Source organism: Vulpes vulpes, chromosome 3 (assembly GCF_048418805.1).
Source record: "Vulpes vulpes isolate BD-2025 chromosome 3, VulVul3, whole genome shotgun sequence".
Lineage (NCBI taxonomy): Eukaryota > Metazoa > Chordata > Mammalia > Carnivora > Canidae > Vulpes > Vulpes vulpes.
The window spans coordinates 61,027,791-61,046,970 of NC_132782.1; the positions used below are offsets into that span (position 1 = coordinate 61,027,791).

At 39.6% G+C, this 19,180-nt stretch overlaps 1 protein-coding gene across 1 annotated transcript in view; it reads left to right on the forward strand.

Annotated features, from left to right (window-relative positions):
• The window catches only part of LOC140598055 (ankyrin repeat domain-containing protein 26-like), a 160,585-nt gene that overhangs the window by 24,376 nt on the left and 117,029 nt on the right, over window positions 1-19,180 (forward strand). The window contains exons 8-12 of the mRNA XM_072751268.1: window positions 6,542-6,656; window positions 6,814-6,987; window positions 12,286-12,392; window positions 16,158-16,228; window positions 19,044-19,077. Of these exons, the coding sequence (XP_072607369.1) occupies window positions 6,542-6,656; window positions 6,814-6,987; window positions 12,286-12,392; window positions 16,158-16,228; window positions 19,044-19,077 (501 nt within the window). The remainder of the gene's footprint in view (window positions 1-6,541; window positions 6,657-6,813; window positions 6,988-12,285; window positions 12,393-16,157; window positions 16,229-19,043; window positions 19,078-19,180) is intronic.

Sequence of the window (19,180 nt, forward strand, 5' to 3'; positions counted from 1 at the left end):
CCTGGGCCAAAGGCAGGCGCCAAACCGTTGCGCCACCCAGGGATCCCATGACATAGTATTTTAAACGGTGGAAGTAAATACAAAGAATTACTAAATGATGATGAGATAGTAATGAAAAGGTGGGACAGAGAAGTCTGAAGACAGTACCACAGAAGAGCTAACTTGGGAGGGGGGGGTCCAAAGTTGCTAAAGAAGGTGTGATTGCAGCACGATGGATGGCAGAGAAGTTTGAGTCCTGTATGTCTGACTTCCTCTGTGCATCCAATTACCAACCTCAACTCATTTGTGTCCCAGAGGGTTGTTCCTGTTAGCCTGGAGATTGAGCACTGGCCCTGGCCCACGTTCTGGTTTGCTTCCCTTCTTCTTCTTCGTCTTCTTTCATCTTCATCTTCATCTTTGTCGTCTTTGTGTTCTCCTCCTCCTTCTCCTCCTCCTTTCCTTCTTTTTCTCTTCTTTCTATCTCCTTCCTTTCTCCTCCTCCCTTGCCGCGCCCCCTTCACCAGCATCAGAAGTACTCTTCCCAGCTGTGCACTCCAGAGCATGCAGTCCCGGCCCCAGCCAGTGACCTTCCTAAAATGGATACCATGCCCCTAGCAAATGCTCTTGACACCCTACTCACTCTCTGCATCCAGTCCTTAGTCTTAACTCTGCTGTATCCCTAAGGGGTTTGTTGCATCCTTCTGCATGTGCATATGATACACTGGAGGCCTTGCACTGCTCTGCTGGTCGGTGGGCTCATTGTTCCCTGACCCTCTCTATACCTCCATTTATCAGACAGGACTCCCTGCACTCCTGAAGGGTAGTTCCTGTTTGCATGCTGAGTAGCACGGACTAGCTTTGGCAGGGCAACTCTGACGGCAGTTCCGACATCTCCTTCAATGAGACCTGAATCCCAGCCTTGGGATTTACCCATTTGGGCAATCTTTCTTGGGTAATCTTGCACCTTAGGGTATTTGGATTGCTTTTCTCATCTTTATAGTTGATCTACTGTTAAAGTTCATCATTTTTTATATTAAACGTTCCCTGTTGAAATTACTAAGTGGTTTGTCTCCTGTTTGGACCCTCACTGATACGCTATCCCTTCTTTTTGGAATGTGCTTCTCTCCCTCTTCACTGGCTAACCCCTATTCGTTCTTTAAGTTTTAGGTTTGATATCGCATCCATCCCTGACTCACTACCCTTATTTTTACATGACTCTGTAGGCCCTTTGTGCTCACCCTAAATGTGGCATTAAACTCGCCTCTACTCCGTGAACACCACAATGTCATGTTTGTTGTTCCCTCACTGACTCCCACAATGCCAGAATACAGGTTTTCTGATTTAATTTTGTGGTCCCTTTGAGGTGGTTCTCCCAGGTCAGGGATTTTTAGTAGACTATGGCCCAGATCATCCTCTGGACACACTGGAGCCCTCACATTCTCATCATGGTTTAATTATGACATAGTTTCAGCTTTCCTCAGGAGGTAGAGTGGACTGCAAGGGAAGAGATATCCAAAGGAATGAATAACCAGTTATGAAAAACTGTTGGTTGTTTTTAAAAGATTTTTATTTATTTGAGTGTGAGAGAACACAAATGGGGGTGGAGACAGAGGAAGGGGGAGAAGTAGACTCCCTGCTGAGCAGAGAGCTGGAGGCAGGGCAACCCCAAGGCCCCTGAATCCTGACCTGAGCTAAAGAAGCCTTATTTTTATAAGATTTTATTTATTTATTCATGAAAGACACAGAGGAGAGAGAGAGAGGCAGCGACACAGGCAGAGAGAGGAGTAGGCTCCATGCAGGGAGCCTGACGTGGAACTCGATCCCGGGACTCCAGGATCTCGCCCTGTGCCAAAGGCAGGTACTAAACCGCTGAGCCACTCGGGGATTCCTTTAACGAAGCCTTTTAATGGACTGAGCCAGCCAGGTGCCCCTATGGAAAGTGTGTGGTGAATTTCTTGGCAACTCTTAAAAGGAGGAGACATTCATGACAGCCCTGAAGTAGAATTGGAAAACCTGAGCTAAGGGATTTGGTAAAGCATTCATATCTCAGTTGTTTTTCGTCATAAAACATACATTACTCTAACACTTTGTTATTTTCATTGGTGTAACTACCAAATGAGTATGCAGCAAAGTTGAACCAGGACATACATGAGACTCAGATGGGGATGGGAGTTCTAATCAGGAACTTTCTAGAGGATGTGTGTTCTAGATCCAAAATTGTTTTCCACAGAAGTCTGGGAATTGGAAATCTTAGGTTTCAGGTGATTGTGAGAAAGTCTTTGGGGGATCCACCTAGCATTTGACCAAGGAACAAAGAAGCTCAGAGTTGGACTACCATATACTCTTTGAGTATCTCTGATCTATACAAAAACACTACAGTCAACCATAGTCTTCAACTTACCTGGAGTCCTGGTGTGGAGTTCCTGTCTCCTTATAGCCTAGTAATGCCATTGCCTCTCATCGCAGGTTGCATTAGGAAATGTCAGTCTTCTATTCAATTGTCACTACAGAGAGCCTCTACTGGTCTCATAAGTCACCCTGGGGAATTCTAAGGGGACAAAAGATAATTTTCCAGCTGGCACCTGTAAGAGACCAATGCTTGATGCTCATAGTTGCAATCATTCACACGCACCAATACCATTTGGTCTAGCTAAGCTGAATGGGGCCAAGAAATGGTTTCTTGTTGTTGTTCCTTTGTTTTTGTTCATTGCTCTTCCACCAATGAACATGATCTGCTCTGGAACTAGCCACCCTCTCAGAAGGGACCCTAGTGGTCTCCAGAGTTCTGTAGTTCATTCCAGCAGCAGTTTCTGAAGATGCAGACCCCCTTAGTTTCTAGGTTGCTCATTCCAAACTACTTCTTGTCAAATCATGCAACCTACACACACAAGATGGCACACACACAAAATGGCCTCTGAAATAAGTGCCTACACTTGTATCTATGCATTTGTCTTGCTGTAAAAACACACCAAAATTCCCAATTTTGCTGGTGCATCTTGTGCCAACAGTGGCTTCTGTTAGGTTTTGTTGGTCAATTTCTTTTTTTTCTGTTTTTTTTTAAGTTTGTATTGATCTATTTGACAGAGAGAGAACAAACAAGGATAAGGAGCAACAAAGGGAGAGGGAGAGGCAGGTTCCCCACCGACCAGGTAGCCTGATATGGGGCTTGATCCCAGGACCCTCAGATCCTGATCTGAGCTGAAGGCAGATGCCTGACTAAGCCCCCACCCCCTCCCTTTTCTAAGCAGGCTATAGTCCCAACAGAAGGCTTAAACTCACAACCCCAAGACCAAGAGTTGCATATTGTATCAACTAAGCCAGTCAGGGGCGGCTCCTACTTTGGTTAGTCCTTAAAATCATTAACAAATGTAATAGGAATCTGGTGAGTTTGGGGGTACCTAGTTTTGTATTAGCTGTTGTCGTGGGTTTCTCTTGCTTTTTTCTATCTGCCTCACCCACAATACCGCGTGTAGTCCGGTTGTAATTAATTAATGGATCAATTACCACCACATTAAAAGGAGTTTCTGTAGACATTTGTATACAGCCTCTGTGTGTGTGTGTGTGTGTGTGTGTTTGTATCACATACACATAAATATGAACAGCCTATCCTGTTTGTATTTTACTTGATTTTTTTTTCAACCGCATCATACCATTCTTCGATGTAGATCTTTCTGGTGAAATCTTTCCCATCCAATTCGTGCCTTCCCTGAGTATCTTCGAGAAACTGCCAACTTTTGTTAACAAGCATGTAGTTTAAAATGTGCTTTACTCTCATTACCAAATAAATACACAGATATCAAAAGAGTGACCACTTAGAAGTTATAATGGGAAAATATATCATTTCATTAGAAAAAAGAAAAAGCCAGGATATAAATACATCCCGAAGTGTATGCAGGATTTACATAAGGTAAAAAAAACCTCCTGGAAGCTAAGGAGGGATGTCAAATAAGACTTAAGGGCAAAGACATAATGTGCATCTAAATACACTGATTCAGGGAGATTGATTCTGTTAACATTAATTGTCTTAACCTAATTACAAATTCTCTCCATGAATTCTTTAAATTTGGCATATTGATTAAAAATTCATCTCCAGTAACAGAGGTAAATATTGCCAAGAGAACACTGAAAGAGAAGATTTAGAAGGGGAACTATGGACCTGCATTGGATACTAAAGCATTTGTATAAAGCAGTTAAAATACTAGAGTACTGATTGATACAAGGCGACTGGTCAATTGAATCCATTGTAAAACCCAGAAAAAGAAAAACATAACAGAATTTATGATAAAGTGGCATTTTAAGCTAGGTGAGAAAAGATGGGTTATTTAGAAGAAGCAAATAGCTATTTTTTTAAACAGTTCTTAAATGTTGGGGCGTGGGCGCCTGTGTGGCTCAGTTGGTTAAGCCTCTGTTTATTTTTATTTTTTGTGTTTGTTGATTTTAGCTCCTGTTCCTCCATCTCTCTCTCTCTCTCACCCTCTGTCCCTCCCTCTCTCTCAGAAAAAAAAAAAAAACTTAAATGTTGCACCACACTGCAAACTAAATCTTGGATTGATTAAAGATTCAATTGGGGAATAACAGCAAAGAATAAGAATAAAGAAAATGTAAACGTAAGGCTGGGCCAAATGGGAGGATTATGAGGCATGCAGAAACGGGTTTTCATTTCATCTAGGGAATATGAATTGTTCTCCCCTTGTGAGCTTGCACTTGATGATACATGTCTCCCTCTCCCTCTGCCCTTCACCGCACTCATGTATTCTCTCTTTCTCAAAGAAATAGATAAATCTTTAAAAACTATCGAACTCTCCAACTGTATTTATTCTTCAGTCCATTTATTTCTCAAACAGAACCTGAACACGGGTTATGTAGCAGACATAGTCTACTCAGGATCTTTTCAATCTTAAAAAGACTTCATGTTGCCCAGTATGAGCAAGATGAGAAATTTTATGTATTTAGGTTTTAAAGCTTTCATTGTTAAGTGTAATCTCTCCACCCAACGTGGGGCTTGACGTTTCAGGACACATGCTCTACTGACTGAGCCAGCCAGGCACTCCTAAGATGAGAGATTTTATTTTATTTTGTAAAAGTTAAAAGATGTATTTATTTTAAAGAGAGAGAGAGGGTCATGGGAGAGGGGAGGGACAGGGGGAGAGAGAGGAACCCAAGCAAACTCCACCCTGAGCATGGAGCCTAATGTGGGGCTCCGTCTTATGACTTTGAGATCCTCCTGAGCCAAAACCAAAAGTTGTACACTCAATCAACTGAGCCACCCGGGTGCCCCTAAGGTGAGAAATTTTAAATGGAAGTATTAGGACTTAATCTCACCTGAAGCTTTTCCTTGGAACTTCCTGTCAAAGGAAAACATTTCTGAAGATCGGAAATTGTGAAAGATTACCTTTACCTGCCCTTTTGACATTTCAATAATATTAAATACTAATATTGGTAATTGGAAATACTTGATTTCTATGATTCTAAACATTTTTCTATTAATTGAAATGCTTAATAGAATGAGCTTCCCCACATCCCCCCCTCCAAAAAAAATAAAATGAGCTGTGCCCGTTTATTTGAAATCCGAGCTTCCTTTGCTCAAACTTCCTTGAAAACCAAACTAAGAATTACTTAAAAATATTCTTTTGTTATTTTAGTCTCTTTTATCCGTAATGTGCTTTCAACTACTGAAAATTATTTTAGTTTTTGAACAATGTAATTCCAGGCATAGGACTAGAAGTGCAGCAGACCTGTTGTATATGTCATTATTTCACTTAAGGCACACCGTAGATTGTATGATGCCCCACTATTTATGTACCAAGAAGAAATTTTTAAAAATCATGCCAGTTATAGTTTTAAGACATTTTGAATTAGAAATTGGATTCCGATGTCAGAGATATTAAAAGGTGACAAAATGAGCATCTTGGAATCGTTGAAATAGAGTATTCTTGCTCATCCTTAAACGTAGCTGCAAAGTAGGCATAATTGGATCATTTTACCTAATTGTAGTGGGTCTTTGTAAATTGTAGTAATCGCTATAATAATATTTGTGCTAGGAACCAGTATTCTAAACGCTTTGCATGGATCCTCATTTAAGGATCACGACAAGAGGTCTTGTGAGATAACTACCTTTTATTTTATTTATTATTACTATTGTTTTGTCACCTCTATAACCAACAGGGGTCTCGAACCCCTGGCTCCGGAGATCGAGTGACATGCTCTTCAGAGTGAGCCAGACAGGCGACCTGAGATAACTATTTTTATGCCCATTTTGTGGATGAGGAAATTGTGATAATGCTAAGTGGTCACTGTGAAGCGACAGAGTTAAAGTGGGAATCAAACCCAGGTTGAGTTGCCTCCTGAGGTCATGCTCTTCCTAAACAGATAGGCTGCTCTTTTAATAGAGCGGTGAATATCACTAATAAATATTGTACTTTCTTCCAAAGTAAACTAATTCTTTGTTTTGGAGTCATGAGAATAACATAGTATTTAACATTTACAATTCTATGAATTAATTAATTTGAATGTTTTGAAAAGGTACACTGTAATTTCCTGACAAGTCCTTTCATGCTCACAGGAGTGCTCTGCACTTGGCCTGTGCCAGTGGCCGTGAAGATATGGTGAAGCTCCTGGTAGATCGGAAATGCCAGCTAAACCTCCGTGATGGCGAAGACAGGACAGCTCTCGTGAAGGTGGGTCGTCACAGCTATGTCAGCCTGAGGTCGAATGGATTGAAGTCTTTGGAATGAACATTTGTTGCATTTAAACATAACTCATTGGTGAAACTTGTGGCATGTTTCCTTTAAGTTCCCAGAATTTACATTCTGTTTCTTGTTGTAATGCTGACAGGCTGTGCAATGCCAAGAAAAGGCATGTGTAACTCTTCTCCTGGAACACGGTGCTGATCCTAATCTGAAAGACAACAAGGGCAACACCGCTCTCCATTATGCAGCCCGTGAAGAGATTATCTCAATAGCAGAGATGCTGCTTTTAAAAAACGCAAATATAGAGGCCAAAAACATGGTACAAATCAACTTTTTTTTACAACGTATTTGACATCATAAATAAATAAATAAATAAATATATAGCTGCAAAGGTTTATATATATATGTGCATATATATGTACATAGGTACATATATATATACGAGGACATCGGCACTGAATTTTATACAGTAGGTCCTGTCATCATGGAAACAACTCCAAAACCAAGGCAGAGGGTGGGAAAGACAAAAGTAATGCATATAGAAAGGCACCATTTTGTCTGCTAGCCACCCTTCCACCCCAGAAAGAAAATCTTCCCATTGGTGCCTGGGAGTAGATGGTGCCCTCAGAGCCCACAAAGGATTGAAGGCGTAGAGGGGAGTTGGTGATGGTGGAGGCTGAGAGCTGTGCAGGGGCTTAGGAATTGGATGCTTCTGGGGATGAGTAAGAGACCGTGACCCAGAGGAGTAGCTTGGGTGAATGTAAATGGGAGGAGAAAGCAGCAGGTTGTAATAGGCCTTGGGTGCTCTAGGCCCTAAGGTTCAGAAGATGAGAGCAGGGGGATCAGGTCATGACATAGTACAGAGGGTATCTACTTGTGCTGGTAGCCACTCTGCCAGCCACGTACCACGTTGAGGCCTCCCATTCCGGAGAGTAGCTCCTGCTCAGCCTATGTAGTTCCTCAGTGGGGTGGTAGGTGTCCATGGGGAGCTGGTGCTGACCACACTTGCCAGTCTCCCTGTGCTTTCTTTGACGTGCATTACCTTCAGTCGCTGCCCTTGCAGAAACACTGTTGTGTGCCACAGATAGGGTCGATTTTTCATATTTGGAAGCTCAAGCATTACCTGGATGAAAATATTTTGAAATAATTGTCTAAGCTAATTGCCTTCGGCTCAGGGCATGATCCCGTGGTCTCCCGAATTGAGTCCCACATGGCACTCCTTGAATGGAGGAGCCTGCTTCTCCCTCTGCCTGTGTCTCTGCCTCTCTCTCTCTCTCTCTCTCTCTCGGTCTCTCATGAGTAAATAAATAGAAATTTTAAAAAAACAAAAACTGGAGAAGAAGAGGAAAGAACACAGTATAGTATTTTGCAGCTATAGCCACTTAGGTAAGAGTCTAAACTCTGCTTACAATCTAGAATGTCTTGATGGGAGGAAGTAAGGAGTGTGTAAATAATGGAATCAAGTTGCATTTTGAGTTTACTACTCCTTGTTCTACCTCTAGCCATGGAAATTGAATGCAGGTTTGATAAGTGACTCATTTCTGTTTTTGGCTGAATCCTTCAGTGATAGGGAGAATTGGCCACGTAGGTGAAAGAGGAGACTGACATGGTTGTGTACTGTACTAGTTCTCAGCTAGACTTGTGCTGGTGAATCACAGTCACCTAGGGAAATTTAAAAGAATTTACAAGCCAAAACTGTCCCGTGAAGATTTCGACGTAGTGAATCCAATAACATGTGTACGCAGAAATTTGCAAATAGTTTTTTGAGATTCTGATACAACTCTTGGCTAAGAACTACTGAATGGGTAGGTATACATATACAGATTTAGAGATGTAAAAAGAAAAACTGATGTTTGATACTGGCTACTTCCTTCCACTCTCTCCAACATTAGCGTTTCATCTGTCTGTATCTCTTTGAGAATTACAGATGAAAATTATTGGTCATCTCTGTTGCCTTGAAAAATAATTACCTTTTCTTCCAACTATCAGTCATTCACCGACACCCAGATGGGAAGTCTTTATGAGTAGTCTTTTAATAAGTAGAATCTGACCGTTTAAAGATTTTACATGTTTTGCTACCATTCTGATTATTATAAGCAGGGTTTTCCCAATTGCAGCAGTAGAAATCCGTGAACCTTCGTTTTTAGTTGAAGCCGTGCGATAGACTATCTTAGGATGTCTTTCAAATTCATAGGGCCCTGGCATAGTCACTACTGTGTTAAACATTCAGCATGTAGTTAGTGACAATACAGATGGTAATTGTTTTAATAACTTTGCTTCAGCATTCCTCTGAACTCCTGTCTGTTCGGTTAGCAATCTGAGGGAAGTGAATACAAATAGATTGTAGTTGAAACAAGCATTGGAAAATTCTGACAGTAGGTGTTAATGAGTCTTCACAGCAATTTTCCTTAGAAGGTGGGGCCTAATTTGTTGGTAAAACATGATCCTGATGCTTTAGGAAAGGTTTGATGTCCAAGTATTTGTTTTACGCACAGCCATTGGAAACAGTCACAGCAAATAGAAAAACACAAGTAGGCTATAGACTAAATGTGGCCCCCGGATGTATTTAGTTTCCACTGTCACTTGAGCTAACATTTAAAATTATGACACGCATGTAGAACTCTGGATTTTGAGCTTTTCTTATAGATCACTTCTGGTACCTTCAGCGCATGCTGCTGTTTGGTATGCTTTGCAGAGGCTGTCTCTTTATATGAGGCGTGTGTCTCCAGTTTGCTCGTGTCCCCGACTAGGTTCTTCACTGACTCGTGTCACCTGCTTTGCCTCCATAAGCATTGAGTTTACAATTACTGTTTTATGGTATATGTTGACAAAGATTTCAAGAATTTCAAGACACTCCATATTAATTTATAATATGTATTTTGTATTTTATGTTAATTTCTTAGGATTGGGATTGAATTTTCTGTTTCTTCGTCTCCTTATTTTTTTCATTACTTTATTCAGTAATTGAAGAGAGACACACAGAGAGAGGCAGAGAGCTAGGCACAGGGGGAAGCAGGCTCTCTATGGGGATCCTGATGTGGGTTCGATCCCAGGACCCTGGGATCACCATGCTCAACCACTGAGTCACCCGGTGCCTCGGGATGAATTTTCTAAGTTAGGAATTGAAAGTTGTTTTTTTGAAAACCATTTTTTCTTTAAATGTACAGTAATCATGTTCCTTTTGGAATATCTGCAAGTCATATGAGGTTAATCCGTTTTACTTGGATATATTATGCATATTACAGAGAATATTAAATAATTTAGTAGTATTGATTGTGCTAAAAATAATCTATGTAGCCAGTATTTGAATTTTTTTGTTCAGATTTTTTATTTAAATTCATTTTACCAATCTGTAAAAGCACAGTGCTCTTCCAGTATTCCTGTTTTTATTGATAAGCTGTTATATTTTTATTTCTGATTTACTCTTTGCCTAAAATACAAAATAATTATAAATAGTAATCACAGTAAAATCTGGAATACTAAGAGGATTTTTAGAAGTGGATATGCCTTACGGGTCCCAGAATTAAGATAATTGAGACGAAATCTGATACTGACTTATTTCATGTAGCGTCATACCCTAAGTCAGTCAGAGGAAGACAGTTGTCATATGGTCGCATTCATTATGTAGATGTTAGAAACAAAACAGAGTATCAGAGGGGAAGTGAAGAAAAACTGAAACAAGAGAGAGTGAGGGAGACAGACCTTGAAACTCCTAATCATAAGAACCAACCTGAGTGTCCCTGGAGGGGTTGGTATGGGTGGATGGGGTAACTGGGTGATGGACATTACAGAGGGTACATGATGGAATGAGCACTGGGTGTTACATAAGACTGCTGAATCACAACCTTTTACCTCTGAAACTAATAATACACTATATGTTATTTAATTGAATTTAATCAAAAAGGATAAAATGAGAAAAATCTCATACTGAGCTTTCTAACAGTTAAGATAAAGCTTTATCATTGTATAATAGGAGAAAGTCCAAGGACTATTACTTATTTATTTCTTTTAAATTTTATTTTAATTCAGTTTGCCACAATAAAGTATAACACCCAGCGCTCATGTCATCATTTGTGCCCTCCTTGACCAAGGACTGTTAATAAAATATTTTTTAAAAGAATAGATTTATTCATGAAAGACATTGAGAGAGAGGCAGAGACACAGGCAGAGAGAGAAGCAAGCTCCATGCAGGGAGCCAGATGTGGGACTTGAACCTGGGACTCCAGGAACACACCCTGGGCTGAGGGCAGGAGCTCAACCTCTAGCCACTCAGATTTCTCAACCACGAACTACTTAGTATTAAGCATTCAATGTTCAGTTGAAGCTTGTTTCTTTTATTTATTTATTCTTTTTCTATTTTTGATTTCTACTAAGCTTTATTTACATATTTTAGAGAGACAGCTTGTACATGCACAGGCTTGGAGGGTTGGGTGAGGGGAAGAGGGAGAGAGTATCTTAAACAGACTTGGTGCTGAGTGCCAGGGGAGCCTAGAATCCAAGGTGGGGCTGGATCTCACCACCCTGAGACAAAACCAAAGGTCACTCAACTGGCTATGCAACCCAGCTACCCTGAAACCTAGCTCTTTTCCTTCAGAGTCCATCTCCTTAGTGACTCAGTGTTTTGTGTTGACATCTGGGATCCCTATACCATTGATAGAAGAGAATCAAGCAAGTTTGTACAACCTGGAGAAAACCCTCACCTTTATTGGAAAGTTTATTGGAAAGCTATATCCCTGAGAACTCTTATTTCTCAAGTATTAATGTTTGCTACAAAAAAAAAAGGAATTGTCAAATGGGGATAAGCAAATGTAAATGGAGTTCATTTGTGCTACATGTATAGTGCGGTTTTGAATATTTCACAAACATAGATGATCATTGAATCTTTCTTCTGGTGTCTTCCAGTGCCTTCCTTCTTGCAAATTATGTATTCTTTGGAATATAATTGGAAAAACACTATTCCAGAGATATCCATTAAAATCAATAACAATATTTTAAATATTAACTACTATGTTTTAGAGAGTGGAGATACAGAGATTAAAAAGTCACCCTGCCTTCGAGAAGCTCTTGGTTTAGATGGTGTGGAATAGAGTGTACCATGGTATATTATGTGAGAGAAGCAAAGATTCTTGGAGCCAGGCAATGTTTGAAGCGAGTTTGTAGAATGACGTCAGATAATCTATGAAGAGGTAGCGGAGGTCTATTTTTTTTTAATTTTACTTTTTAAAAAGATTTTATGTTTTTGAGAGAGACAGAGAGCGAGTGAGCAGGAGTGAGAGCACGGGTGGAGGGGGAGGAGCAGAGGGAAAGGGAGAAGCTGACTCCTTGCTGCAGAGGGAGCCCAAGGTAGGGCTCCCCCCTGAGACCCTGAGATCATGACCTGAGCTCATGAGCTGAAGGCAGATGCTTGACCAACTGAGCCACCCAGGCTCCCTGAGAAAGCAGTCTTTTAAAAAGAAGGAGCAGGGGGTGAAAACACAGAGGGGTGAGAAGGAAGGGGCTAATTTTATTTACTTTCTACAATATATGTTTTAAGTTTAGCGGAATGTATAGAAATTTTAAAAATTAACATGCAAATATATAATTTTATAAATTGTAAGTTGTTTTTGCACTTTTACAGGATGGCCTCACACCACTTTTAGTTGCTCTAAATGAAAACAAAGAGCAAATGGTGAAATTTTTAGTAGGAAAAGGAGCATGTCTACTTGCAGGGGACACGGTGAAAAGGTAGAGTATTCTTTTGTTTTGTTTTTTAAACCTTACTATTTTGTCTTGAGTGGTAATAATTTCTCATGTCATAAATTTTATCTTAATAAGATGATTAAGTTATAGTCATATAGTGAAAAATGTCAGGATGTCATCTCTTAGGTAGAAAGCAATTATTCTGACAGGCCAACATGAACAGTGTATAGCAGAATTCATATTTCTTTGTAATATTGATTGATGTCATTTGAAATAGTTTTTTTGCCATAGGATTTTATATTAAAAGGGTTTCATATTAATATTATTAGTTTGATAATGGGGACTCCCAACTTGTAGTTTACTTCATGACACAATTCTGGATATCTGAACTCTTTTATTAATATTTTTTAAGATTCTGTTTCATACTTTAAAAGATATATAATAAGCATAAGTAGGAGTTGTTTTGTTTTTTTGGATGACTCTTTGCTTTATTACTTTTTGTTGAAGAATACTGATGTTGTCAGATGATCCCGAAGTGGTTACCATTAGCAGATACTCTGGGTTCATCAGTTTTTATGCTTTTTCATGTCCAGTATGTTTTATCATTTTCATTTTTAATTGGAATGGATTGAAGGATGAAAGAGAACCTTAGGTGAATAGACTGTTCCTTTAATGAGGAGAAATCATAGGTGAGTGATAAAGAGAAAAGAGATGGACTTTAGATTCACAGAAGTCTAGGTTTAATTCTTAGCTTGCCTCCTTGCTGGGTATGTGACCTTGGAAACATCACTTACCATCACCAGATACATTTCCTGATATGAAAAGGAGGATAATAATATATCCTTCAAGGGTGGTTGTGTGTAAATAATTATATATATATAATCATGTAATTTAGTGCCTACCACATGCTTAACTTAGCATCATTAACTGCAACTATGACTGTTTTCTTATCATTAGTGTGAATATTACTGTTTTAAGCCTACAGATAGCTTTTATACCGACCTGGCTTCCAGGTGGTTTGGAGGTACAATGTACCAGTTTAAGGAAGAAATGGGGATTTTTAAGATGATTTTATTTATTTATTCATGAGAGACACACAAAGAGAGGCAGAGACACTGGCAGAGGGAGAAGCAGGATCCGGAACTCCAGGATCACGCCCTGAGCCAAAGGCAGACACTCAACCGCTGAGCCACCCAGATGTCGCAAAATGGGGAATTAAAAAAAAAAAAAACCCTTCACCTATTCAGATCAGTGACCTCGGCATCGTTTCTTGTTCATCAGAGGGTTTTAAATTAGCAACTTCTACTATAATACCCAAGTGGAACCAGAGGCTTCTTTTTTTTCACTTCATTTTATCCGTGGGGTTAATTTACAAAAATGAACACTTGGACATGTTAGCGGTCAATTCTGTAGCAACATGTGAGATATTACCCTGATGAAGTATATCAGATTAGGTGCTTAAATACTCTGAGTTCTTAAGGATGAAGTTATCTCTCTGTTATTTTAGACTAGCCCTTATGCTTGCTGTAAAATATGCTGTAAAAGATGAACCATGAAATATAGTCAGTCTTCTCTTTAGGAAGGTTTTCCTAAGATGTATATGGATGGACTGCAGAAGAATATGCTATTATTAATAGTATTAATATGTAAGTGTTTACATTAAAATGCTAGTTATTACTGGGATACCTGGGCAGCTCAGCGGTTGAGTGTCTGCTGTGGACACAGGGCATGATCCCGGGGCCTGGGGATCGAGTCCCACGTCTGGCTCCCTGTGAGGAGTCTGGTTCTCCCTCTGCTGATGTCTCTGCCTCCTCTCTCTCACTCTGTGTGTGTGTGTCTCTCATGAATAAATAAATAAAATCTTTCTTCAAAAGTGAAAATAACTTAAAACTTGCTAGATATTTCTCAACTGAGGTTTAAAATATAGTAAAATAGTGTTACTTCCTATGTAACAGCTGAGAAGGTATAATTTGATTCAGCACTTTGGGATGGCAATGAGTTAGAGCCTATCATCACCCAGAAACGAAGCAAAAGGCTAGAGTAGTTAGAAGTAGCAATGAGTGCAGGATTCTTTATGTCAGGACTCTTGAGACCTTTATGCTTAGGGATCCTCACTGTATCTGTTTCATTCCAACTATAACCCTTCTGCATGGGGTTCACATAGTGTTATACCTGGGTGCTTTTTAAAAAGATTGATTTTACTTATTTATTTATTTATTTATTTATTTATTTATTTATTATTTATTTTTTTATTTATATTTATTTATTTATTTAAGAGAGAGCAAGCACAAGTGAGGCAGAGGGGTGGAGGGAGAGGGAGAAGCCGACACTCTGCTGAGCTGGGAGCCCAACACAGGGTTGGATCCTGAGACCATACCTGAGCCAAAGGCAGATGGTTAACTAACTGAACTACCCACCTCAACGTCTGTTTTTACTAACTAGTTACTTGTGTCCTAAGATGTTCAGTTTCATAGAAAACTGTATACTTTTCCTTGTGGGTTATCGCCTATACTTTCCCCCTTGAATTTTCCGAGAACCTAAGGATTTCCCTAAGACCAAAGAGACAGTCCTCTTTCATAAGCCTTTTGGATGGAAAAAAGGACATGCTCATCATTCTGTGGTTTCCTTTGATTCTGTTCCTGCAACATTGCTGTTGAAACTGGTTCTGCAGTCCAGTCATGATTGGCTTTTGCTCATAGGATGCCCTTGCTGATCCTCATTCCTCAGTGCTCATGGTGATCCACACTTAGAATTCAAACTTGGAACCCTTTTTTGTTTATTACATATGCTTATATGCTCAGCTGCTATTCCAAAGCCACCGGCGTGCTGTTCTGGCAGCTGGGCCTTCTGGCTTTAGCCTGCATACACCCTTCCCTTCACACTCAAAAACCTTACGTGGAAACCATATATTAGCCCAGACCTTCATGATGAATTAACCTTCAAGGATTTTGTTTGTCTTTTCTGCTAGCAGACTTTAGTTAGGACCATTCTAAACTATTAAAGAAGTTCAAATAATACTACGAGACTGGACTTTCCTTCCCCTTTGTTCCTACATCTGTACCCGAAGGCTGCTTTATTTATTTTTTTTAAGATTTTATTTTTATTTATTCATGAGAATACACAGAGAGGAGAGAGAGAGAGGCAGAGACACAGGCAGAGGGAGAAGCAGGCTCCATGCAGGGAGCCCGACATGGGACTTGATCCTGGGTCTCCAGGATCACGCCGTGGGCTGAAGGCAGTGCTAAACCACTGAGTCACCTGGGCTGCCCCCCAAGCCTGCTTTAAATCCTGTGGAATACCTTCTTTTATTAGGTCATGGAAGGTTTCATATTGCCCTTCCCAGAGTTGTGGGCATCACCTTGCCTGAGAGGCCACGTTTTGGGTATAATACCTCATTAAATCATCCTAACGGCCTGTAATATAAGATGGTAAGATTCCTGTTTTATAGAGGAAGACTTTGAGTGGAAGAGAAGTGGCTGGTCTAAGAACAAAAAAACTGCTGGTTTTTCGAGCTGGGACTTTGGGATTTGAGACACTTTCCATTATGGCATTCTAACTCTTAGTTTACTGAGCAAAATGCCTTCAACTCATGACTGGTTCACCTTACTTTTGTTTCTCCTTTAATTTTAATTGCATACTTGATAAAAGTTTTTAGAACTAACAAATTTGAAGTACCTATTTGGGTAATTTAAGTTTTGATGTTAACCCTGATATTCTTTGAAAAATCTTAAGAATTTGATATATCTGGTAAATATTTTTCATATCAGTATTTAAAAAGTCTCATTGTTTATCACTCTTTCTTATACGTAGCAGTGACCAACTAATTTCTGAACATAAAGAAGAAATGAAACCTGAAAATTCTTCACAGAATCATGATCTAGGTACGATTTTTTAGAGTGAATTACTTATGGTGGTCCTAACATAGATGAAGTCAGAATAAGGCAGTTTTGATAATGAAAGAGCAATGAAAACAAAATGAAACAAATCCAATGTGTAAATTGCATGGGTGTTTGGTTTCTTAATTTCTTTCTTAATAGTCTAGGATTCAGAATTTGAGAAGTTCTTTTTGGTAATTTAAAATATGAGGCAGTATTGTCTGAAAATAAATTCGTTATCTTAGTATTTTTTAGATTTTATTTCTTTATTCCTCAGAGACACAGAGAGAGAGGCAAAGAGAGAGGCAGAGGGAGAAGCAGGCTCCATACGGATGCCTGATGTGGGACTCAATCCCAGAACCCTGGGATCACAACCTCAACCAGTGAGCCATCCAGGTGCCCTCATTATTAGTTATGATACTTAAAATCCCATGGGATATCTTTGTGTAAACAAGGAAAAAAGATGTTCAAGTTAGTATGTTTTATGTTTCCTCTATAAACATGTTATAAAAATTATACTGGTTATACAAATGGCATTTTGACTTTTACAAGTGGATTTCATTTAGTAAATATTATTATAGTGTGATTTGTCTCATTATCTTTAAAACTGGAACTCTGCAATACCTTGCTGGTCCTTTACACAAATGGCAAACAATGAGAACTGCGAAACTTAGCTAGTGTGCAGCAATACCAATGAGATTGCTTGATTTCTTAGGTGATGACCTATCCTACTTCCGTAGGAAGCCTGTTGAGGAGCACAGGTTATTTTAGATGCTGTTGCATCAACGCAATCTCACTATTAGTGACTTCACTTCTCTTAAGTCAGAATGTGATATGTTGACTTCATTAGGACAATGTTCTCTCCTGTTTGTTGCATAATACTGTAGTTTTTTGGAAATAAGATACTCTGTTATCATTAGTCAAAATATGATCATAATAAATATTCAAAAAGGGCAACTTGGGCTCAACAAATTATAATAAAAGCACAAAAATGTTCGCAGTAACAAAGATGTTATCGTTGCTCCCCAGAGGTGGCACCTAGTGCGTTGCATGGTCTGAAATGTAGGAAGAAACCTTTAACTTAGTGGATCTCTATCACAGAAATTCTTTAGGTTGGCTTTGGTTTTGCAAGTTATAGGAAGCAAAGATGGAATAGAGTTTTGGTCTTTCAAGGTGCTCATAATAGAATAGAGCTGTCTTTGTGTTGTGTGTGGTTTTTTTTTAAGATTTTAATTTATTTATTCATGAGAGACAGAGAGAGAGACAGGCAGAGATATAGGCAGAGGGAGAAGCAGGCTCCAGGCAGGGAGCCCGACATGGGACTTGATCCGGGAAGTTGGGGATCAGGGCCTCAGCCAAAGGCAGACACTCAACCGCTGAGTCACCCAGGAGTCCCTGTCTCCTTTCCTGCTTGGCTAATTAGCAACAGCTTCAGGCATATTTTCACATGACAATATCCATGACCAGAAGGACTGTGTTTGTCTCTGTGTTTCGTTTATATAGGAAGAAAACTCAGCCTATAAAACTAACATTTTATAGGCTAGGTAACATGACTTGCTTGTTCCTAAACCAGTCACTGGTAAGTCAGGTACTGTGATTAGCTTAGAATAATCCTTTCTCCTTTTGCAGCTGGGGCAAGACCACATTCTTTGTGTATTGGGACACTAAATATCCAAATAAAGCTGTGGTTCTCCAGCAAGAATGAAGACTATGGAATGGCTGTTGGGGAGGGAGCCAGCAGGGATTGATAGGAGAATTTCAAATAGAAGAGTAATCAGATTAGATTTGAATTAGGGCCCTTTGGTTATGGCATAAAATAGGGATCACCAAGTTTTTCTTAAAAGGGCCAGATAGTGAATATTTTAGGCCCTGGGGTCTCATACTCTGCCATTGTCGTGTGAAAGTAGCCATAGCAATATGTATTGAAATAGATGTGACTGTGCTCCATTCCAACTTTATTTACAGAACCAGATGGCAGGTTGGATTTGGCCTGTGGCCATAGTTTGCAGGCATTTCCTGTGGAGGATAGATTGAAGAATACCAAGTTAAAGATACTGGAAGACAAAGGAAGCTTTTATTTCCTTAGCCAAGTATCATTCCATTTTGAAATTTTCAGCCCTCTCTACTGAACAAGTCAGGAGGCTCAATTCATTCCATTTAAAATGTTGTTCTTTTTCTCGGCCTTATGTCTTTCTCTAGAAAAGGTTTTGAGAAGAGTTTATTTATTTATTTGAAAGATAGCACAAGCGAGGTGGAAGGACAGAGGGAGAGAGAAAAGCAGACTCCCTGAGGGTCTCCACCCAGGACCCCAAGATTGTGACCGGAGCCGAGCCGAACTTTGTGATGAGGTGTTTCATCCTGAACTTAGCAGTCTCCACTGAGGAGCTGGAGAGGTTCCGTCGTGTTCCAGCCAAATATGTCTAGTCTGTTTTAACTGCTCCTAGTAGTGGAAGTCCAGGAAAATCATGCTATTTAAGTTTGCCATTGTCACTTTATGATAATGATTCTGCTGATGATACCATTTCCTGTCAGTCTCATAGGGTTTGGTTACAATAATGGTCATTAGAAACATCCACTTGTATGTACCACATTCTGATAACTAGAATTCTTTTCTTGCATTGCTAATTACAGAGGAGAAAATGAGATTTATTAAAACATTAACTGCCTACCAATAGTACAATTAATATCCACTGTAGTGTGGTTTCCAGGTGTGGTCCCAAAGGAATACTTTTTTTAACAAGTCATCATCTGTCTTACACTTTTAATATTCTGTATTTTTCTATTGTTGACTTAAAATGTATTTTCCTGCTTTCTTTACTAGTGGCTAAGAAGTCTGAAGAAGTCGCTTTAAGCAGGTAGGACTTTTATGGATTTTTTTAAAATGACGTGTTAACTAAGGAAGTGGAGAGGAAAGGATTTGTTGAGTGTTGTCTTCTGGGCTAGACACTATATTATGTG